The sequence below is a fragment of the Lygodium microphyllum genome, chromosome 8 (genome assembly GCF_053477565.2).
Source record: "Lygodium microphyllum isolate KBCC chromosome 8, Lygodium_microphyllum_v1.1.10, whole genome shotgun sequence".
NCBI classification, from domain to species: Eukaryota; Viridiplantae; Streptophyta; class Polypodiopsida; order Schizaeales; family Lygodiaceae; genus Lygodium; species Lygodium microphyllum.
In genome coordinates this window covers 42114676-42131900 of record NC_141142.1, presented here as the reverse complement: position 1 = coordinate 42131900, position 17225 = coordinate 42114676, and the positions used below count along the sequence as shown (strand labels likewise).

At 37.7% G+C, this 17225-nt stretch overlaps 1 protein-coding gene across 2 annotated transcripts in view; it reads left to right on the top strand.

Annotated features, from left to right (window-relative positions):
• Nucleotides 1-15346: 15346 nt before the first annotated feature.
• The window catches only part of LOC148032208 (MIF4G domain-containing protein / MA3 domain-containing protein), a 49169-nt gene continuing 47290 nt past the window's right edge, over nucleotides 15347-17225 (top strand). Inside the window, exons 1-2 of one of the 2 annotated variants that reach the window (XM_087682862.1) lie at nucleotides 15347-16255; nucleotides 16453-16520. In XM_087682862.1, coding sequence (XP_087538988.1) covers nucleotides 15520-16255; nucleotides 16453-16520 — 804 coding nt within the window. In that variant the 5' untranslated portion in view covers nucleotides 15347-15519. The remainder of the gene's footprint in view (nucleotides 16256-16452; nucleotides 16521-17225) is intronic. The other variant, XM_087682861.1, reaches the window with a different exon arrangement.

Below are 17225 nucleotides of genomic sequence, written 5' to 3'. Positions count from 1 at the left end.
GGGATTAAGCATCAATTGATGACACATCATACACCTTACTAGAATTGCATTGTTGAATGCCAAAATCGTACAATTGTGAAAATGACATTATGCATGCTTAAGGGCAAGGGATTGCCTAACCAATTTTGGGGAGTAGCTATTAATATTGCAATCTATATTCTCAATCGGAATTACACAAGGGCTCTTAAGGGCAAAACTCCTCATGAGGCCTATTCTGATAAGAAACCATCTATCTCACATTTTAGAACTTTTGGATGTGAATGTTATACACATGTTCCAAACAATAAGAGAAACACCTTAAATCCAAAATGCATAAAATGTAACTTCTTAGGTTATAGTGATGAGCAAAAGACTTACAAATTGTATGACCAAGAGGCAAAGAAGATCATATCAAGCTGTGATGTGGTGTTTAAGGAGCAACCACATATAATGGAGGAGGAGAATATAAGTTATTCCACTTTATCATCCAATGAAGAAGTAGTCCACTATAAACCTATCCCAAGAGCTGTCCCTACCCTCAAGGAGGAGGAAGCATTGCCTTCAATTTGAAGTTTGGAAAAATCTTCATCTCTCAAAAGAAGTATGCATGGGAGATATTAAAAGCATTTGGGATGATCGAGGGTAAGGAGATAGCTATACCTATGGAGGTTAATGTGAAGTTATCCATTAAGGATACATTAGCACTATCAAACATTGGGAGGTATAGGAGCTTGGTTGGTAGCCTCATCTACTTGTGTAACAATAGGCCAGATATCAGTTTTGCTATTGGGGTTTTAAGAAAGTTCTCAAACAAACCCCAAGAAAGTCATTGAAAAGCTAGGATGCAACAGCTCAGATACTTGAAGGGAACTCTTAACTACAATATCACATATAGTTTCGAAAGTGCTCTTATGGGAAACTATGACTCTGATTGTGCAAGTGATAGTGATTCCAGAAAATCAATTTTTGAATATTGTTTCTCTTTAGGTTCAGGAATCTTCTCTTGGATCAGTAAAACAACCAACCATGTCATTGTCTTCTACTGAAGTAGAGTATGAGGCAACTTACTTTGCTGCATGTGAAGCAGTATGCTTAAAGAGGATCCTATGGCATATAGAAGTATAGGATGAAGATCCAATAGTGCTAAGATGTAACAATCAGAGTTGCATCACCATTGCCAAAAATCCTATTTTTCATGCACTCACCAAATACATTGAGATCTAGTATCACTATGTGCATGACTTGATCGAGAGGATGGGATAGTAGAGGTGTTCTATTGTCCAATGGAGGAGAATGGAGCAAATATTTTCACCAAAGCTCTTATGAAGGATCTTGTTTGAATTCATCTTGAGAGACTCAGCATTGGGATGAGAATGTAGTTCACCTGTGGGTGGATGTTGAGGGGGGGTATTAGATATGCTCAATGCCGCACCCTCGTAAGGTGCCACCAATGATCCATGGTGCTCTAAGTTGTAAGGCCTCCAGTATGAGGAGAAGCCATGTGTGAGCACGAACATTGGGTGGGTCCTGACTTGTATGTCAAATGAGGTCTATATGACTAGATGGCAAAAAGGTGACCTTTATGGATCTAGCCTTTGGGTTAGATAAAGTAGTTATGTTGGTTGCAACTCTAGACACAATGCATCGATTTTGCAAGGTATGGGAGTTATTAAGGGTCCCTATTTTGGGGTCTGGAAGCCATAAACGCGGCCCTTAGCAGCTGGGGGATCCTAATGGAGGTTCGAGGGTAGCATCCCGATAGTAAAGGGAATATCGAATATTCCCTAGATAATTAGGGAAGATTTATAATATGGTCAGACATGATGACTAGACTACCTTCCCAAGCTATAAAAGGAAGACCCCCCTAAAGCCATCATCAATTTATCTTTCACCCAGTCAAAGTTCTTCTAGCTACCCTTAAGCTCTTTGCATATCATATGTCTGGATTGCCATCTAAGCTTCACAGTGGAAGTGCACGGGTGAACAAAGCCATCTTTGTATTATAATGACTCTCCTAGGTGAAAATGTTAACCTTCACTAGATATCACAATGAAGGAAATTAGTGTAATTTTGGGCACTCTAATGTCATAATGATCATCACTACATTGTCATAATGATTCATTTTGATAAAAATTTAGGGTCCTATTTTTAAACCCATTTTTACTATTCATTGCTACACCCACACATGCATGCATGCTCGCATACACATACATAGAGCACCTTGGAGCAACTATACTCACACTGGTGGACACTAGCTAAAATCATTAGCCTCTTTCCTCCTACTTATTTTAATTTCTATTGTCTTTTTCTTAAGGATGAACACCTCTATGGAGAATCCATAATGGGCACGATGCCTATGACTTGCTAGGGGATGGTGGGTTGGGGGGGAGCTTCATGTTCCACCCCAAGATGGTTGGCCCCAATGATATAGAGTAATTCACGGAGACATGTAGCTCAAAAGATCATTCTTGATCTTATTTCCCTCACTTGGATGGCCCAAATATCATCAACCTAAGTGGAAACACCACATCTAGCATTTAGAACATCAACACTTCCTTATTAACCAAAGGAGTGCTCAAAAAATATTGAGAAAAACCATAATTACCACATTGGTTAATATTGCAATTTCATAGTGTTAAATAATTAAAAATTGATTTAAAATATTTTTAATCACTTAATACTACAATGTGTAGTATTTTCCAAATACAAAATTGGTTATTGCCCTGACATCACAATAATCATAAACATGCTAAAAAGTAGATTAAAATCTTTTTAGCTCTACAAATTTTTGAGTTCAAACACACATAGTATTGATCACGACTTTGTTGCTTGCTAGATGATGACCATCAATAACCATAGAAATGCAAAGATTGCCTTCTTAGAGGCCAATCAACATTAATTAAATTTCTTATTGCACTTGTAAATTGACAAGCATCACAAAAAATAGAATAATATGAAAAGCTTGTCCAATGTGCTCTCCAACAATCAATCCACCTAGGATCTTGATTGTAAATGCCATTTGCTATACTATATTGATACATTTGGTGTTCCTATCAACTACAAGAGTTGCAAACAAACTTCTAGAAAACTACCAACTGCACACTAGGATGGGTATAGTCATCATTGAAAAAAATGAAGGAAATAAGCAAGTTAATGTGTATTTGAACCCTTAAATCATGGTGGAAGTGTTATGTCTACCTAATAGAAGCCTCTAAAATTTACATCATAGAAGGTGTCTTCAATGACAATCTCTGTACTCAAAATCTAAATAATTTCTGGCTTGAGGTGGGATGTAATATAATAAAGCACTTGAAACAAGATGGAGCCATCATTTATTAAAGCGCTAGCCTAACTCTCATTGTTATGGGTAGTCAATTGGTTGTTACTTGTGCAAGCTTGTCACCCCTTAAATATCAAGATACCTAAAGGTGTGAGAAACAGAAATCTTGAATATTGTAGATGTCTATGGCCCATAGGCTGAAGGAATAGATTGGGTCTAGGATATAAAAAATTGCAATAAATCTATTAAGGGATAAATTATACATTTTTATTTATAAATAATATATTCACCGCTATATTACTAAAACAAGCTATTTCCTTTGTAATGACAGATTTCTCAAGCCTATTGCAATGTAAAAGAGAAGAAATTGATCACTTCAACAATATCAAATATAGGATATCAATGCTTGATCATGAAGCATCCATTCATTCATGGCACTCATGATCTTGCCTCCATTGTCTTTGAGATGGAGGTGTGGCACATGATGGGGAATTTTGATAGAGAAAACTTAAGGATGTCAAAGATCCTCAAGAGGCAATCAAATTGTTTGTACAAATCTCGTACAAATCCAAGTCTCCATAAGGCATTCAAAAAGTGCAAGTTTATCCCAATTCTTATAGAGCATTTGATGCTAGTAATTGTTGACATCCTCCCTTACTGCACAAGCTAAAAGATCCAAGAATATTTATGCTAGAAGGACATCTTTTTGATGAAGTGACAATTAAATAAGAAGAAAATAAAAAGAATATTGGATAGCTACCAACAACATAAAGTCAAAAAGAAGAGTTTGATCATTTGTCCAACTTGCACAAGTCCAAGCTAGAAGAAGTGAGCCATGCTATGGCCACTTGCTACAAAGACACATGCCAAAATTCAAGCCTCTATAAAGTATATCATAGAGATCTTCAAGTGTTGATCCACCTCCATTTCAATGGGTTTGGTAGGGTCAAGGGAGGTGTGACACCTTGGATTCCACAATGTTGGGATTGCGTGTTACTTGGGGGTACTGATGTGAGAGATGTAGCCGTTTTGATTTTTCAACTTTGGAATGATTCACACCTTCAACATTAATTGCATTTGAATAGTTCAAAGTCACTTCATTCAAAGTTGACTCTCGGGGACTTTGTATCTCTTACTAAAGACAAGAGGGCCAAGAAAATGTCTTCAACTTTCTTTATGTTACACTTGAGGCAAATGGATCATAATGACTTGCACAAAAGAAAGTTGTGTTTCACTTCCCCAATAGATCAATGTGATAATTGGTATCATCCATGAAGGAATGGCTATGAAGGTTGGAAACCATAGCATCAACCCTCCCAAATCATCATCCACATCATTCATAGAGTTAGAGATATCACATACTCAAATAACACATGTCATACTATAATGTATCTATCCATGTCTTTTGTCTTTTAGATTAGCCCAACAATACTATTCCATTATATATCTCATTTCTAGAATGTCACAATGTGCAAAGATGTGGTGGATGGGGACAACAAATAGTCAATGAGAGACTAGAAATCATAGGTACTCAAAGCCATGGATTGGGTTGATCCTCAAAAGTGACACGACTCTCATGAATATAGCCAAGGCAAGAGAGCAAAACCACTAATTGACTTTGTCCCATTGCAATGACCCGACATCAACTTGATACCTTGCATAATGAGCTTAATGCTATATATGACTGACCAAAACATGAGCTTAACGATATATATGACCGACCAAAACAAGTCAACATAGAGAGGGATTAAGATAAGGGCCATTATTAAATATGTGCTTGAAGAGATGGAGAGCAAGAGGGTGGATTTGAGGAGGTGAAGAATAAATGAAAATTTTGGCATATCTGCCTTGATTGAAGAGCTAGCTCAAACACAAAGTCAAGCCCCTCCCAAAACTAGCCAATTAATGAGGCTAAACCATTATATATAAATATGGATGAGTGATTATTAAGCATTTACATTAGGGATAAAACTTTCATAGTTTTACTAAAATATATACTTACCTGTTCCATAGATAAGCCTATTATTTTGCATATTTTATTGATTTTATCATCTCCCCTAATCAATCTCATGACTAATGAAGGCAATAGATGGCTAGATACGATTCCTTTGAAAATCTCCAATTCATTCATGACAGCATGACCAAAACCAAACAATCAACCTACGATAAACAAATTAGGTGTATCCCTTCTTCCAAATGTGTTTTATCTTTTAGTCAAAGAAAGCTAGCGATTAAGGATAAGGAGAATCAAGATTTAAGTAGTGATTCCATAGAGAAAATCAAGGAAGAACTAAAAGTCGAACGTTCAGGCACTCGAGAAACTCAAGGAAGAACTACAAGTCAAACATGTGGCATGTAAGAACTTCAAATAGAAGTTTTAAGAGATAGAACGGAAGGTGCATCAAAAAATGCACCTGAAATTGAGACATTTGGTTTAAAAGGAGATCAAAAAAAGGTTCAGTGTAATGACCTCATTCTCATCCTGACTCCCTATATTATATCTTATAGCTTTGTGGGTGAGTTGTGTTCCCTCTTTTACTTGTATAGAATATATAGCTTAGGGGAGTGTAACAATGACATGATTCTCTAGTAAACCCAAGTTTTAGAAACTATACACTAGATCATTGCCTCGAAAGAGCTGAGTTGGAACAAAGTGATTCTCTAGTAAAACACAAGTTTGAGAAATGATACACTAGATCATTGCCTTGGAAGAGTTGAGTCGGTTCCTTTTCTTTAATTGGAGAAAGTTAAAGATAGACCCATTTCTCCCACAACTTCTAGATAATACAACAATTAATAGAACAAGAGTAGTCACATATTGAAGCTTCTCTATCCTTGCACCAAACTCTCTCCACTACATGGGGAGTTTAAGATTGTTAGATGTTTTGTTGAGACAAGAGTCACCAAAGATGCCTTTCCTTTACATGCACTTAACACATTTCACAAGTATGTCTTTACCTTGTTGCAAAAGAAACAAACACTTTCAAATGGTTTTAAAGTTGTTCATCACCTTTGCATTTGAGGACTATTGATATAATCAAAACTTTGGATCAAGAACAAATTGTGCATTGTGCAATACATCATGCATATGGTTCCATTGATCATTTACAATATTAGTATTTTTCTTCTTACAAGCATTGAATGAGCTATGTTGTTGTATTCTCCTGACGGTCTTGTCAATGTTCCAATATACCTACCTATGAAAAATTTATGTTCAACAATGAAGAAGATATACAAAAGAGTACACCATGTTGATGTTTCTTCCAATGTCCTAACAAAGATTTGAGTTTATTTCAATAAGTCCCACAAACCTCCTTTTCTTCTTTGAGGAATTTATTAGAGTGCATATGAAACAGTGAGCACGTATATTTATGCTCCCTTACGAGGTTCATGACATGATTTGTATCTAGCAATCAAGGATGGAGGCTTTGTGAACATCTACCAGCAAGCATAATGACAACTAGCAGCCTCCTCCTCCTCCCTCACTTTCTCTCTCATTTTAAGGGGGGGATTCGCATGTGAAGAAGAGGGTGTAGATTACAAGAAGACATCAATTACTTGGTGCATAAGGAGAATTTCCATTGGATGAATTGCGGGGTGTAGGTCTTTAGAGAAGAGGCATCAAAGGGTTATTCATTCTAATAGTAGAAGAGTGGAATCATTAAAGCTTGCTTGGGAAGAGCTTGAGCTCTATTGTAACGTGTATTGAGTGTAAGATAAGACTTAGGGAAGAGTTAGCTTGAGAGAAGAAAGTCTTTGTTGTTGTCCACAATAATTTTTTTAAATAAATTTATTCCAATGATGGAGGCATGATAGAGTATAGTGGAAGAAGCATTAGTTGATGAGATACTAAGAAATCGTATTGGCTATAGTACTTGTGTCAAAAGGATCAAAATATACATCCTACATGTGACAACAATTATGACACCCTATATGTCTCCCCTCCTTGACAAAAGGATTAGTTGATGAGATACTAAGAAATTGTATTGGCTATAGTACTTGTGTCAAAAGGATCAAAATCTACATCCTACATGTGACAACAATTATGACACCCTATATGTCTCCCCTCCTTGACAAACAATAGATGATTTCTTTAGAAGCTCTTCAAGGATGAAATGGGAGAGTCTTGCTAGGGGAGATTGAAGTCATGTTCCAAAGGCACTTATATAGAAGGTTTTGTAGGGTATGATGTTGATAGGGCCATACTTGAACATATTAAAAGTGACTTTACCTATATTTGATAAAGGCATCTAGGAGTTTTTGAGGGGAAATAGACACGATGTAAGGGCAACATATTTGGGGTAGGTGGAACGAGTAAAGTTAATTAAGGAGTCATTGCTTCAAAAGCTCAAATCATAGATAACCAATATGACAAGCAAAGTCCTAAACATTAAAAATTTGATATGCCTCCATTGACAAGTGATTTACGCACTTTTGTAGAGTTGCTAAGCAAATAAATGTCTTGCTATCAAAGGAAGCAGCTTTGCACTTAAGTGACTCTACACTACAAATGAGAGGTTACTAGTCTTGTGTCAAAGGATCCTACTTATCCTTGTAGCTCTATCTATTTTATGGCATTACAATATTTTATGAGTGTCGTATCATCCATTCAATTATATCAAATCTATATACTTTGGAAACTTGGAATTTGCTTTCATTGTTGTGCCATAATATGGCTCTATGATATTGTACCATTTCACACTCTCCACATTGTACAAGTTGATAATGTTTTCATTTGATAAGTTGATTGCTCTATTTTGTAATGTAAAACACAAAAACCTCCCTAGGTGCACATGTAGTTGTGAGTCCTCTCCTACCCTTATGATGAAAATGCAAACCTCTCTTCTCTAATTCCTTGTGCTTACTCTTGCTTTCACAATGTTGTAGCCCTTCAAACAACTCTTTCTCTTGCGCCCAATTTAGCATTTTCTTCCCCCTTGGACATGCTGTGTTGGGCCATCTTCCCTCTTGGATATGCTTATAACTCTCTCTCTCTCTCTCTCTCTCTCTCTCTCTCTCTCTCTCTCTCTCTCTCTCTCTCTCTCTCTCTCTCTCTCTCTCTCTCTCTCTCTCTCTCTCTCTCTCTCTCTCTCTCTCTCTCTCTCTCTTTGTGTGTGTGTGTGTGTGTGTGTGTGTGTGTGCGCTTAATAATGGAAGGTTGGAGTAGAGACCTTGAACACAAGAATAGGTTTAGGTTTATGCCTTCATGATCCCCCACCATGAAACACTCATCCTCCTTCTACCTACTCATTATTTGGTGTTATTTTCATTATTTCAATTGTATTTGGGTTTTTCATTATTTATATTATAGGTGGCATTGGGATTGATAATCGCCTCCAACTTAGGGAGGAGGGGATGGATCAACTTGGGGATGGGGGGTGAGGGAGGGGTGGCCCCTTGGCATGAGATTGACCTTGCTAAAGTAGAGGCATCTTAAGGTTAAGATGAGCTATTGGATGGAAGATGTATCAAAGAGGGAACAAGTAAAAAATTTGGCAATGAGAAATTAGTATTATTTTACATTTGTGAATTAGATTCTTTGCACCTATATTGGAAGCATCCTTTATAAGGATAAAGGTCCCTAACTAATACTTTTATTGACCAATGTGCTCCCTTTATTCTATAGACCATCAACCCCAATGCCTTTTATTGACCCCCCTAATTGACTATTGCTAGCGCTCACTCCCCTTAGTTAAAACCTTTTTGTAAAAATTACACGGTGAAACATACAAAATCTAAGCAAGGAACAAACAATACACAACAAATACAAGAAGAATATCGTTCTTTTAATTCCAAACAAATGAAGTCAAAGATGGCTCAATCCACCCATGCGCTTACATTGTGAAGCTTAGATGGTGATCTAGATAGACAATAGGTGAAGAGCTTAAGGCTAGGTAGAAGAAATCTATTAAGGCAAAAGATAGATGATCATGGTTTTCAAGGGGACTTCCTTTTATAGCCTATGAAGGTGGTCAGGTTAGCTTGATCAACCTATCATATTAGGAACCTTCACTAGTTGACGAGGGAATATTCTTCTTATTGTTGTTCAAAGGGCACTGCCTTGAATCCCCTAACTAGGGGAAGCTTTTGTGGTTCTCAAATCCCAAGATACATGTCCCTGATAACTTCCAAAACTTGCATCTCAATATATTATGCCTTGAGTTGGTACTAACTTGACTGCTTGATCTAACCCAAAGGCCACCTTTTGTTATTTGGTCACATGTACCTAATCAACATACAGGCTAGAACCCAACCAATGTCCAAGCTCACACATGGATTCTCTCATAATGAAGACCTTATGTCTTTGATCACCATGGATAATTGATGGTAGCTTATGAGGATGGAGGCTTGAGCATATCTAGCCCCCCCCCCCCCCCCCCAAACCAAAATGTCTATCCGCAAGAGAAAACATCCTTAACTTGAGTCGAGTCTCTAAAGATGAGCTTGAAGCAAAAACTTCATAAGTGCTTTGGTGAAGGCTCCTACTCCATTCTCCTTGGTTGACTATTCTATTCGACCCCAAATCAAATCATGCACATGGTGATATTAGATCTCTACATGTTTGTTACATCCATGGAACATTGGATTTTTGGTAATGGTCATGTAATGTTGGTTATCACATCTTAGCATAGCTGGTTCTTCATATTGCACTTCCATATGCCATAGGATCCTCCTTAACCACACTACTTCACATATAGTAAATCAAGTTGTCTTGTACTCTTGTACTCTACTTCCATAAAAGACAATACTACAATTGATTGTTTCTTATCAATCCAAGAGAGGATTCCTAAGTCCTAAGAGAAACAATAACTAGAAAGTGAGTTCCTGGAATCATTGTCTCCTAGTCTCTAAATCAAAATTCCCTATTAGAGAAGCTCTAGAATTGTATGTGACACCATAGTTGAGATTTTTCTTCAAGTGTATGAGCACCTATATCCCAGCTTTCCAATGACTATGATGGGGTTTATTTAAGGACTTGCTCAAAACACCAACAAGAAAACTAATATTTGACCTAATTTTGCACAAATAGATGAGAATGTAGACAGATCTTTGCAAATTTATCATTTCAAAGTTAAAACTCAAAGCCATTTGAGCTTGGTGGATTATATCTTTATAGTCACCTATAATAACAAGGTCATCCATGTAAAGGATAAACACTACAGACTTTTCACCATCCTTATAAACATACAAATTAGCATCTAAGGCACATCTTTTGAAGTTTAAGCATAAAAAGAATTTATCTACCTATTGGCACAGTGCTCTAGGGGCATCTTTTAGCCCATACAATGCCTTTTTCAACTTGTAACTTTATTGTCCACACGGGGGGTCTCAAACCCTAGTGAGTAAGCCACATACACCTCATTATTCGAGAATGAGAATAAAATATCCATTTGGTAAATTAGCCACTTTTTATGAGTGGCTATTGCAAGTACTGTGTGAGTAGTGGCATTTTGGTAGTTGGAGCAAAGGATTCTTGAAAATCAAACCCTTTAACTTGTGAAAATCCATGTGCAACCAATATTGCTTTGTACTTTTCTAAGGTTCCATTTTCCACGCACTTTATCTTCTAGACCCACTTGGTGCCAATAACCTCTTTATGATGGGTAGTTGATCCACTAGCTCTTGAGTGCCATCATTCATTATGTGCTTTTATTCAATAGTAGGTGAGAACAATGGGGTGAACCTCAAGGCTATTAAAGGCCTTGAGAACGAGGTGTTTAGTACTCATAGTACCATTGGTAGTAGTAGTAGTAAATGAAGGTAATCAAGGTGGGGGCTACAATAGTTGCAACTTTATCTAATGATAGGTGGTGGAATGAGTAGATGAGGTTGAAAATTTAGGCCAAGAAGCAGTTAACCTTGTCTCATAGATTTAGTGGAAGAGAAAGAGATGAGGTCACATATGGTGAGATCCTTGAGGATCACTAGGTGGTGGCAAATGAAGTGCCTCGCTAGGTTCTTCCCTCAATGCCTTCACTCTTGGCTTTAATCTCTTGCATTGCTACCTTAGCCACTTTTTTATCTCCTTTGGGATGTCATACTAAGCATATATAGTTGCCCTCCATGATGGAACTACAAGTCCTACTTCCCAGTCAGTTGGCTCCTTTGCTTCTATCATAAACTTAGCCAATCAAGGCCATAGATGACTATGTGAGCATAAGCATTTGTTTGCTCCTTTGTCCTCTAAGACCTTCTTTGTCCATTTGACTTTTCCTCAAGAGATATAGGCATATGATTATTTTATGATAGAGCTCCTTCACCTGATGTAGCAATGGCTTTTTTGATGGTGTGATGGCACATTGCTAAACATTCTCCTCTTCAAGGATAGGGATAATGCTTGGGATAGGTTTGTAGTGGACCACTTCTTTCTTCACTTGATGATAATGTGGATGAACTTGTATGTTCCTCTATTGTATGTGATTTTTACTTGAACACCACACCATAGCTCGCTATGATCTTCCTTGTCTCTTGGTCATACAATTTGTAAGCCTTTTACTTATCATTATAATCCATGAAGATACATTTGGCACTTTCTAGTTTTAACTTGTTTTAGTTGTTCTTTGAAACATATGCATAAGATTCACACCCAAAAGTTTCAAAATGTGAGAGAGATGGTCTCTTGCCAATGTAGGCAACATGGGTGTTTTTCCCTTGAGTGAGAACCTTTATATAGCATCAATTGAGAATGTAGATTGTAATATTAACAACTTCGACCCAAAATTGACCAAGAAATCCAATGCCCTTAAGCATGCACCATGCAAATTTCACAAATTGGAAAAGTGTTCAAAATCCTTTAAGTTGGAATCACCACCACCATCTTCTAAATTTCTTCACTCGCTATAGGTAGGTGAGTAACCATACTTTACTTATGCATTTCCTTTAATTGTTCAAATCTTATGTGACCAAACCTTTTATGCCAAAATTTACTTGTACCCACTCCAACAATCGTTGTAAGAGAACTTAGTTCATACAAGCTAATCTTCCTTTGCCAACAATCTTGCCAGCACTATGGAGAATTTATGCACCTATCTTGTTGAATCTCAATTCATAGCCAATAATGATTCTAGAAGAATCCAATAACAAGTTTTTGTTAATGTCTGATACATGTAATACATTTAAAGCTTTTTGAGTTCACCATTTTTGCAACAACAAAGTAAATCGTACTTGTGCCCTCAACAAGGTATATTGCATTTTTTCCAATTGTCACAGTGATGGGTTCTTGCAAAGGCCACATCACTATATAGTGATGGATGCTGCTTCTTGTGTCGAGGAACATACTTCCTTAGTGATTGCCATTAATAACTTTAGCTTTGCTTCAATCATATCGGTTGTCTCCTTCCCTATACTTTTTGGGCTACCATTCTTTTCATCTACCTTCTTGATACGACAAAATCTACAATTGCATCTCAATTCTTCTTATGGTAGAATCACTCTTCTTGAGACTTTTTCTTATTGATCATATTCTTTTTGTTACCATTGCTTTTGGTGGAGAAACCACCTTTGCCTTTTATATTGATAGAGGATGCAACATCTCCATTGCTTCCTTCTCGAGCTTAAGTTGCAACTCATCCTCCATTAGTATGCACAAAATTCCTCAAATGTCAAGGCTTGAGGTTTCACTTGAGTGTTAAGGGTTTTTATCAGTCCATCAAACTTTGGTGGACAAATCCAAAGACATCGTTGAGCTAACTCATTGCTTGTGTTTTGTGGCATTGTTGTTACATCTTCTATTAAATATGTATGCTTTGCCTCCCCATGGGACCATGTACCCAATGCTAGCCACTTGGTTACATGGTACAACAATGAAAAGAACAGGGTAGCTTGCTGTCCATAGAGTTTTGAACTTTAACAATGATTCTAGGGTCATCTATTGGGTGCATGTCACTCCCTATCTTTAAGCAATGCTTTGTCCTTGTTTAACACTAAGTTTAGGAGGGTTTGGAGCAGCATATGAGTCATTATTTGATGATGTAATAAACAATAAATTCAGGGTTGATGTGGTATTTTGGTTCCCATAGAGGAATTTAATAGGGTTCAATGCTTCCTACTTCTTGGAAAGGTTCTCAGATGGTAGGGCCTACCTTGTGCCATATAAATGCATGAATAAAACATGAATTTTGAAGCTTGTGTGAATGCTTAGAGCTTATGTATGGTAGGGATTTGATCTATGCTAGGTATTTTCTAAGCTATTGACTTAGAGAGTTTGGGCAATCATCGTATCATAAGGGTTTGTATTGTTACTTGCAGTGCATGCACTGGTGCGCGAGTGAACTTCTTTGGTGCTAGTTAGCTAATTCTCTAGGTTTTGGATCCTTGTTTGGTTTCATGTTTCATATTTATTCTTAAGTACTTTCCAAGACTCTGATACCTTGGTTGTATGCTAAATCAAGGTTAACATACTATCAAAATAGCTTGTAACTAATACACATAACACATCTACATTCCTTTGCTTTTGAGTCCATAAAGGATTAGCATGTAGAGTAATCATTACATACAAAATTGATGGGTTGGGGGTAGGTTGTGGTTTTGTGTCCATCCCCAATAGTCTTTAGGAGCTCATAAGAATTAAGAATAGTTGTAAATTTCAACTTTCATAACATGTAGTTTATATAATCTAGCTTACCTTCATTGAAAGTTGGTGGACAAATCCTCAATGTTGAATTGCTAGGATAGTGGCACCACTACCCAATACTCCAAAACTGCTTCCTAATATGCTGCAACTACTTGCAGATGATGTTGACATCACTCCTTTTTGCTATTGAAGCCCTTACCTCTCACATACTCTTCAATCCCAAGAGTCCCCTAGGCTTTAGTACCATGTAAAAGTTACACAATGCAAATATACAAATTTCGAATAAGGAATAGAGAGCACATAAACAAATATCAGAAAAAAAATTGCTTTAATTCAAAATAAATAGATAGAAAGATGGCTTTGTCCACCTGTGCGCTTTCATTATAAAGCTTAGATGATGATCTAGGCAAATAATAGGTGAAGAGCTTAGGTTAGCTCGAAAAGATTTGACTAGGAAAAAGATAGATGATTATGATTCTAAAGGGGCCTCTCTTTTATAGCATGTGAAGGTGGTTAGATTAGTTTGATTGACTTACCATAATATGGACCTTTGCTAATCAGCCAATAATATTCTAGGGAATATTCTCTGATTGTCGGGTTGAGGGTGTTGCCCTTGGACCCCTTACGGGGGGCTATTGGCCCTCTCTTGCTAGGGGCCACTTTTGTGGCTCCTAGACCCCAAAATAGGGTCTCTCATAACTCCCACATTGCAACTTGATGCACTTGACGTTGAATACAATAAGATTGTTTTAGACATCATCGAGTTAGCCATTCACAATATCTAGGTACGGTGTTCAGTGGCAAGAAATGAGCTCATTGACGTAGTAAGATGGAGTTTGGGCATACACAGGTATGTTGACCGTGCCATGGCCTACATTGCCTAAATGAAGTTAAATAATATGTTTAACACTTATGAAATTGGTAGAATATATTAATAAGAGATTATAATATGTATTATAAAGTTTGATCTATAATGCTATATATGATAATTAGTCGTTAATGTTGCTAATCTTAATTACATATGATATATGTCATTGTAAACAAATCAAGTGATTTCTGAAAATTGTAGACTTTGGGATATTGAAAAGGAAAAATATTCATTCTTTTTCCAATGTTTTTGACATTGGTTATGTTCATCATGAGCATGCTATTCTTGGTACTCTAATTTTGGAAATAATGCTATTACATAGCGTACTTTGTGGAATAATGTACCTCGATAGCAAGATTGCACAAAATAAAGTGTGTAGATAAACTTACAAATAAATACACACACACATACACATATATGCTAAAGACAACAAGAGGCCACCCTTGATGCTAGGATGTTACAATTAGCCACTAGAAGGAGAGACTTTGTGTCAAAGTCTTGATTGTCCAAGTCATGACTCCTCCAAATATGGTGATGACAAAGGACTGGTGTTCTGAGTGTTCTCTCTTTGCCTCCTAGTTATTAGACAAAGGTATTGGAGGGTTCTATGTAGGGTGATAGAGTTCTCAGGGTTCGCTTGTGTCTCCTAGAGGCTTTGTCATGGTATTAGACAAAGGTATTGGAGGGTTCTATGTAGGATGATAGCAGGTTAATTGGTTGGTTTCGCGGTACATGGTTCTGAAGTACACTATCTAAGAGAGTGAAGACCGAATTCGAGACAAAGGGAGAGCAGTTGCCTGCTTTCGCCATACGCTGGATATGGAACACCTGCAGAGAAACAAGAAAAGCCGCGCAGCCATGAAAAACAGGCAGAAAACGAAGCGAAACGAATCTATAGCCCAGATACCTCACGGATTGACGTTGCGATTGGGGGCGTCTAAGACAAACCCTGATCAAGCGTCAACAGTGCAGAACAAAAAGAAGGAGAAGGAGATGAAGAGGAGGAAGGGAATGCAGGCAGTTGAAAGAAAGCGTCACCGCACTATGTTCGAAGAGTACCTGGAGATGGACAGGAGGAAAGGGTCAGGTAGCACTGCAGAAGAGGACTTGGAGCTTGAACGAAAGCTTGCCAAAAAGCTGAAACGGAAGGGTGGCCTCTTTCCAGGCCCGGCTGATGGCATTTCGGATTTGCTGGAAGGCATGGCAGATTTCATGGAAGAACGCGACGGAGGCAGGGGCCCGGAAGCCGGGAAGCAAGCTCACATTCAGGGTCAAAACCACACCGAAGGGCCAGAAAGTAGTGGAGCCTCTTTGGAGGAGGATGACAAAGAGTTGTCTGAAAGTGACGAGTTGGATGAACGCACTGACTTGATTGAATGTTCAGGAGAGGGCACAGATCGCAGTGACTCTTCAGGGGAGGAGAATACTGATGCACCAGCAGAGGCACGAAATCCTGTTTCAGAGCGTGGGCAATCTCAAAAGTATGTGGCACCCCATTTGAGAATGTCAGGTTCTGATTCAAATGAGTTGACTCAAGTGAGACGCAGAGCGAGAGGTGCAGATATAAACTCTTATCATTGTTGCTGTTAGTAGTATGACCTTGCAGTATAAACAAGAATCAGACAAGAAAATTAGAAGCATTATAGTGGGCCAAATAACCTACCGAGTTTTTCCTTTGTTTTTCAGGAGCTTAATTCAATGACTTAGAAAAGAGCTGTTGCACTAAAATTTTGTCTTTGCTGCCTTTTCAAGGCTTGTTGAACAGGCTCTCAGAGGACAATGTTGAATCAATTGCGCAGGAATTTGTGTCATTGTTCCAGGTCAGTTACGATGTTGGCATGTCAATGTTTTAAATGTGCTTATCTCAGCTCCTTTGCTGTTGCAACTTGCAAGTCCAATGTTTGAGCCACCCAGTTGATGAAAGCAACTTCTTTATGGGATGATCATTGAGATGAAAGCAGTTGTGTGGGGCAGTTGTGCTTGTGCGTAGCTCCTAAACAGTTGAAACTTCAGCAATGCTTTTTAGGAAATCCTGATGTCAATTCGGTAATCAATTTCTCCATTTTCCCATAATTTAGTAACATTTGCATGTCAAAATGCAATATCATCATATAATAATGTCACTCAAAGTGGCTTTCTTGAAGGCAATGATAGAACTCTACAGAACTTCATCTTAGCAAACTGAGAGCATTGGTTGTGCAGCTGTTCAAAGCTGTACCTTCTACAATCTAAAAATGCTCTTTGTTATTCCCGGATCATTTCTCATAATTTTGAAATTGATCTTATTCTTGAGTTTGATTAAATCTGCACTATCTATCAAGGACTATGTACTATAACTTACCCTCTTGATACCTATACAACAAGAGCTCTTGTTGTTGTAATGCCACTTGCAATAGACACCTTGCTTGGCCACGCTGCCTTTTTAGGTTAGGAAAAGTCAGCTCTACACACATCATGTCCATTACTCTCTCTTAAAGTTGGTTCCACAGTGTTCTAGTTCATGTTCCGTCTTACCTTTAAACCAA